The 7,283-nt window shown below is 43.1% G+C and overlaps 1 protein-coding gene across 1 annotated transcript in view; it reads right to left on the bottom strand.

The window, feature by feature from the left end:
* Positions 1 to 360: 360 nt before the first annotated feature.
* The window catches only part of LOC138173849 (zinc finger protein 558-like), a 14,501-nt gene continuing 7,578 nt past the window's right edge, over positions 361 to 7,283 (bottom strand). Inside the window, exon 5 of the mRNA XM_069103941.1 lies at positions 361 to 7,283. This exon is cut by the window's right edge and continues 108 nt beyond it. Within this exon, the coding sequence (XP_068960042.1) occupies positions 6,565 to 7,283 (719 nt within the window). The 3' untranslated portion in view covers positions 361 to 6,564.

The raw sequence follows: 7,283 nt of genomic DNA, 5'->3' as shown, positions 1-7,283 counted from the left end.
CTATTGTTTAAAAGAGGCTTCTAGATTCTCACTCTTGTCTCTGTTGTTCCTGGACACCAGGACTAGCTTCCCCACAGACCATATTACTATACAAATTGACTTCCTGGTGGGATGATTTGGTCTGCTCTGTGCAGAGTATCCCATGCACTGGCAGAGACCCTGAAAGTAACAAGGAGAAAAGGAAGGACTGACAGAGTCAAGTTAGTATGTCAAGGTACCTCAGACAGTTTCTTGGAAAATCTGAGTCTGTTCTAGCCTGGAGCAGGTCCTGGATTGACATGGGAAGGGAGTAATGAATGGATGGAACTGACTCAGGGTAATACTCAGTTTAGATGTTAAGGAAACATCAGACACTCCTAAGTCATTCAACAAGTAAAAGGAATTTTATTTAAGTGTAACATAAAAAGGACATTCAGTATGGATAAGAGTTTTTAGCTTGCATAGATGAGGCTCTCCTCCCCTCCACTTGGGGAGCTCATCTGGGCAGCAGGGCAAGGTGTGGCTATGAGCCATCTGGGGAAATCTCTCCTATCTGAAGGACCTGGATTTCACATGGGCAGATTTTTATGCCTTTAAGTTGCCAGGCAGCCACACCAATGTGTCCAGAGACCCTCAGAATATGGGCTGAAGGGAGGACATTGAGCCTTTGCCCGCTAGGGAAGTCAGGTCCTGGGGACAACTTTGTCACCTTTCAGTGAAAAAAGCCCAAACTGGCCTAACCATGTGACAGGGGGAAGGACAGAACTCCAGGAGATAGTGGCTCCTTCACACATGAGGAGGGCATTTCCTTTGACAGCCATCAGGTGAGTGAGTGATCAGTGTGATTTCAAGACTGGCTGAAGGAAGGAAACTAGTATTTATGATTAACCACTTAATAAGTGCTAGGCACTGACCAATATCTCACTTGACCCTCACAACTAACCCTGGACGGTGGGTATCATCATCCCCATCTTATTTTTACTTATGCAGTCTGGAACATTTGGGGAGAACATTTTTTACCTCATTTTTAAAATCTATTTTTTTTTTTAACAGCAGAAATTAGCCTTCTCTTCCTTCCCTTTCTGCCACCCACCTCCCCGTTGAGAAAGCAAGAAAAACTAGCCCCTATTACAAGAATGTGTGTAGTCAAGCTGAACAAAATTTCTCAGTGGTTCTAGATAGAGAAAATTATAACCACCAGCACTGAGTATCACCTTGTATCAAAAGGTAAGAAGTATGGCATCATGGCTCCTTGGGAATTTATTGATCATTGCATTGATCAGATTTCCAATGTGTTTATACACACACATGCATGAAAGCCTATCCCTAACCCTATCAGCCAAGATCCACCTTCTCATGCTCCCACCTGCGCCCTCCCCCACACTGAGAACACGAGATAAACAAAACCCACTACACACAGTGTAGTCAATCTGAAAAAAACACAAAACCCTGCAGTGCCCATGCCCTAAGAAATGTCTCTCATTCTCTGTCTGAGTCCTTCCCCTCCAAGTGGCAGGCAGCATGATTTTTCATCATTGACCCTCTGGAGTCTTGACTGATCACTAATTGAAGGTCAGTGTGATAGTATCCCGTGACATTTGTGGACCTTCATCATTCATACACACCTGATATAGGAACAATTCCTCAGATCCCTTTTCTTTGCCACCTCAAAAAGAATCGTTAAAGTTATAAAAATGGGATTTTTCTTAGGCCTAATCCTTCCCATAATCTAGCCTCCTTCTTTGTTCCTCCCTTTCACTGGGTAGTAAAGTGTATTTCTATGCCCATCTCTGTGTTGTATTCTTGTATCCTTTGACCAGAGGACTAAGGTTCAAACCTCAGAGGCTCCCACCCACTCCCTCCTCCTTGTCTGGATAGATGTCTACTTATGCCCCCTCAATGGGTGGAAGAATATTTCCTAATCTTCCTTTCCATGCACTCACCTCAGTGTTCTCTTCTTCCTCTCTTTTCATTTTTTCCTTAAGATAAAAACATACCAGAAACCCTCCCAGGTCTTTTTTGATTTGATTCCTTCTATGAGCCCAGAGAGAGATCAGAGGGGACACATATTATCTCTCCATATTTGAATACAAATAGTTTTTTAGTCCCATAGGTGAGTTCATCCTTTTTTTTTCTTATGTTTCTCTTCACTTGCATTTGAATGTCAAAAATTTCTCTGCAGTTAACAATCTTTATGTCAATAATTTGTGGAAATCCTTTCTTTATGAGTCACTTTCCCCCTGTATCCTTATACTCAGTTTTGTTGGGTAAATTACTCTTGGCTATAAGAACATGTCCTTTGCCTTGTCAAATCCTATTCCAAGCTCTGTGCTCTTTAATAATGGTTGCTGCCAAATTGTGTGTGATCCTAATGGTTTCTTTCTAACTGCTTGCCATATTTTTCTCATTCATCTGGAAGCTTTATGTTTTGGCTATGATGTTCCTGGGAGTTTTCATTGAGAGATTTCTTTCGGGAAGTGGTCTGTGGATTATTTTGATGTTGTGGTCTGGTTAAAAGACATAAGGGCAGTTTTAAGATTTTTTGAAATCTTATATCCAGGCTCCTTTTTAAAATGGCATTCAAATAGTTCTATGTTATTTAAATTTTGCTGTGTCCTCTTTTCTATGTGAGTTGTTTTTTTACTATGAGATAACTGACGTTTTCTTGTGTGTGTGTGTGTGTGTGTGTGTGTGTATGTGTTTTGGAGTCTCTTGGATTTTTAAAAATATCTGTTATTGCCTTGTGGCTTCTATTTGGCTATACAAAGTTTTACAGAATCTGTTGCTTGACCAAAGCTTTGTACCCATTGTGCCAAGCTGTTATCTCCTTGATTCTTTCTTCCTCACCACTCATTTCTTTCCCATTTCTTTTCCCCTCAAACACTGTCATTCCACTTATAAAGATGTTTAACTCTTGCTTTAATACCTCCAGAAATTCAGGTTGTTTGTGCACAAACAGTGTGTTTCGGGGACAGTGCTTGTCTATATGAGTCACTCCTCTGAATTTGTGTCCGTCTTCCTCTACCACCATATCCATTCATTACGGTGAGGTTCTTTTGTTGGCTCATTCTTTCAGCCTACATCCTTACTTCAGACTCGATGTTAGAGCTGGAACTTGCAGCACTGCTGGAGGGAATGTCTGGGTCCTCTTGTTGCTGCTTTCTTGGGGCACTGAGTGTCGTCTTATCCCAGGATTTCAGGGACGTAGTAGAGGCATATGAGCTTTCAGTGTTTGAAAGTGATCAGGCTATTACCCTCCTACTGTGAGCCCTCTCAGTAGCTGAGCTGGGCTTGAGTCTATGCAAAAGTAGACTGCTAACTGCTACCAGGCTCTGCCCCTGTGACAGGCTCAGAGGGGCAGCAGTGTAAGTTCCTCTTTATTTTTGAATTCCTGCCCTGATTACTCCACTGAAGATTGAGCTGGACATTGGAAGCCAGACCCTGCTTGCATTCTCAGGCCTGAGCTACACCCCTGCTTCTACAGTCTTCTGAATTTCCTTGCTTCATCCCCCAGGGCTGCCCGGCAAGGATTTCCTTGACCCTGGTCATGTGAGCTGGGCTTGGCAGAGGGCGATAGAGCTGCCAGTGACAGTTCCCTGATGTGGGTCTGAGTCTTGTCTTACTACATAGGATGTGATTGCAGGAATGGTTTTGTGCAGTGTCTTCCTCACTACACTCGTTCCCAGGGTTCAGAGACCTCCCTTTTCCCCCTTGCAGTACCTAGCAAAGGAAAATTCCAAGGTTTGGAATACCAGCATGGTATTTCTGCATTTATTCCTTGAAAAATTAAGGCAAAACATTCACAGAAAAGAGAAAATAAAAATACAGCATTCACCATGTGGAACTCAATAATTTAGTAATTCCTCACTTCAGTCACAAAGTACTAAGGTCCAAGTACTACTCCACCCCTGGGAAGTACATTCATTGAGTCAATCACAAAGTCTTCTCTCTATTCAACTGGAGATTAGTTTCCAATCATAAACAAACTGCATTCTTTGGGTCAGTCCCAAAGTACAAAAGTCAAAATTTTTCCACCCCTGGATCACAACTGAATTACAATACCACCCATCACCACCAAGCGCCCTCTCAAGAGGCAGTGGACACAATTCACCCCTAGGTCACAACTAGGTTACCATATCATCACAGCATTCAATACCCAAGGAGAGGGCTTTTTTTTTTCATCTTGACCTGAGGCAAGTTCTCAGTAATCTCTGTTCCTGGGGAGACAAAGCTTAACAAAGCCACAATATACATGGCCAGAATCCTCATCAATTCACTCTCTGACTGCAGAACAGTCTCAGGACCCCTGAAAACACCAGCAAACCTTCTTCCAGGATTTCTGTAAACATACAACAAGAAAATCCTTCTTCAGGGCTTCTGAACTAACAGCAAGGTTCCAGAACCTCTGCAACAACAGCACTGACCTTCACCAGTGGACGAATCTGGCAAAACAACATCAAAACAGACAAAATACTGGCATCACAGTCATGCCTCCTCAGTTCTCAACAACTCCGAGTATCAGTTCTAAAAAGTCCTGGGAAGCTCCAACGAGCCCTCAGCAGTCCAGGCAACTTTGGCTGGCAGTTCTCTCTCTCTCTAAGCAACTCTGGACACCGGCAATTCTCCTCTTTCTCTGCCTCCACAATGCAACTCCCCAAAAGTTCTTCTGGCCTCTCTAAATCCACCACACCAGCTCCTCCCAGTTCAGCCCTCTATCCCACAGGCAGGATTCACAAGCTTTGGGTTTCAACACAACCCAAAACCAAGCCAATACAGGGAGATCTTTAAATTCCATTACCATTGCACCCCCCCCCCCCCTTGCCAATCTGGACCAAGGACTCATAGGCTTTTCTTGTTTTCCCCATCAAGATGTGGTCTGGTGTATTGTGCAGATCTGTTAGTAGTTTGTGGAAAGGACTTCACGGCATTGCTTCTCCTCTCTCTGCCATCATGGCTCTGCCACCCCCAGAGACATTATACTCAGTTCATGTAAGGTGAGAAAACCAAGACAGATGTGAAGGGATTTTCCCAGTATCACATAGCTATTAATGATTATGACTTGATATTAACTAAGGTCTTCCCTAACATCAGTCTTCCTGAATGCTGCCTCAGTGCTGTTCCCAGAGGAGAAAGACGAAAAGCTCCTGGAAGAAATCTTGCACAAAGATAACCAATCAATAAACATTCCTTAAGTGCTTGGGATACAAAAAGAGGCATGGCACAATTCAGGGATTCAAGGACCTCACAGTCTAAGAGGGAAGACAAAAAAGATAATGTGCAAACTACGTGCAAATGGGAAATAACTAAAAAAGAGAAAGCAGCAGAACTAAGAGGCCTTGGGAAAGACTTTGCACAGACTGAAATAAAATTGTGACTTAAAGAAAGCCAGGGAAGGCAGTATAGTAGATAGAGTGCTGGTCTGGAGTCTGGAAACCTAAGTTCAAATACGGTCTCAAACACTTGCTACCTGTGTGACCCTGGACAAGTCACTTAATTGTGTTTGCTTCCATTTCCTCATCTGTTACATGAGCTGTAGAAGGAAATGGCCAACCACTCTAGTCTCTTTGCCAAAGTCACAAAGGGTTGTACATGACTGAACAACAGAAACAGCATCAGGAAAGGCAGGAGACCGAGATGAGGAGGGAGGGAGAGTGTTATAGAAATGGTGGTGGCCAATGACAAAGTGTGGAGCCTAGAGATGAAGGGTCTTCCTCATGGAACAGCATGGAGGCCAGGGTCACTGGATAGAAAAGCACATATAGGGAGGAAACAAGTTACAAAGGGCTTTGAGGGAGAGGTAGGTGTAGGGAGCCAAAAAGGCTTGATCTAGATAAAATCTTGAGAAGCTGGCTCCAAAGGAATCCCTGTGATGTGGCTTTTGGAGCTAGCTCCTGGATTGTCCTTTGAGATGCCGTTGCAAGAGAGGTTACCCAAGTGCCGAGATCAAAGGCTCTGCCCTGCACTAAGATTCTAGCCCAAAGATGTTAAATCCTTATTAGATTAGACACATTCTATTACATCCAGAATATCTATACATTACCTAAACCTCCTGTACAAAAGTGATAAAGAAACTAGAGCTGCATTTTCTTTTGTCTCATTGCTCTATAAAAACCTTGTCCAAAGAATCAATAAATGGAATTCTGCCTTGAACTACCCACATGCCCTGGTTCATTCTCATATCACTTGACATGACCAAGTTCACTAGGTTTACTGTTGCCAAGAAGGCTAAAAACCAGTTCAGGAGCCTGCAGAACTCAGATTGCAGGTGGGGGTGTATTCCAGAGATGGTGAAAGAGGAATCTAGATGGGGATCAACTACAGATTTAATATGAGGTTTGGGGGTGAGGTACTGAGGAGTGGAAGATGGAACACAGACTGATGGATTGGGGAACCAGGAAGATGGTGCCCACTAGGAAATTACAGGCATCTGAAGAGGGAAAGATATAGGTGTAAAGGAAAGCCTCACACTTGTCGAATTTTTCTTCAGGAGCCAGCTAACTCCTGAGATTGCCTTGCCAGAGTTCTGGTGGTGAGCCTTGATCTTACTCCAGTCTCCAGGTTTAGGGAATGCTTTCAGATGGGCTTCTAAGGGGGAGAAAAGAATGTCCTTTCACTGTGCGTTCTTTGATGTACAGCAAGATAACTGCTCTGTCTAAAAGCCTTTCCACATTGATTACATTTATAAGGTTTCTCTCCAGTGTGGATTCTTTTATGTAAAGTAAGACTTGCCATCTGTATGAAAGATTTTCCACAGTGATTACATTCATAAGGTTTCTCTCCAGTGTGGATCCTCTGATGTGTAATGAGACTAATCTTCCGTGTAAAAGCCTTTCCACATTGATTACATTCATAAGATTTCCCTTCAGTGTGGATTCTCTGATGTGCAGTAAGATGACCCCTCATTCTAAAAGCCTTTCCACACTGATTACATTCATAAGGTTTCTCTCCAGTGTGGATTCTCTGATGTTGAGTAAGACGAGTCCTCCGTACAAAAGCCTTTCCACATTGATTACATTCATAAGGTTTCTCACCAGTGTGGATTCTCTGATGTATAGTAAGACTGGAGCTGCCTTTGAAAGCCTTTCCACACTGATTACACTTATGAGGTTTCTTTCCACTGTGGACTCTCCTATGTTCAGCAAGACTGGAGCTGCCTCTGAAAGCCTTTCCACATTGATTACACTGAAAAGGTCTTTCTCCAGTGTGGATTCTCTGATGTACTCGAAGATAGGACCTATGTGCAAAAGTCTTTCCACATTGATCACATTCATATCGTGTCCTTTCACTGTGCATTCTTTGGTGTA

This window comes from Petaurus breviceps, unplaced genomic scaffold (genome assembly GCF_028583685.1).
Source record: "Petaurus breviceps papuanus isolate PSGF00001 unplaced genomic scaffold, PetGlider_PUasm1.0 654, whole genome shotgun sequence".
NCBI classification, from domain to species: Eukaryota; Metazoa; Chordata; class Mammalia; order Diprotodontia; family Petauridae; genus Petaurus; species Petaurus breviceps.
This window is presented reverse-complemented; position numbering and strand designations above follow the sequence as displayed.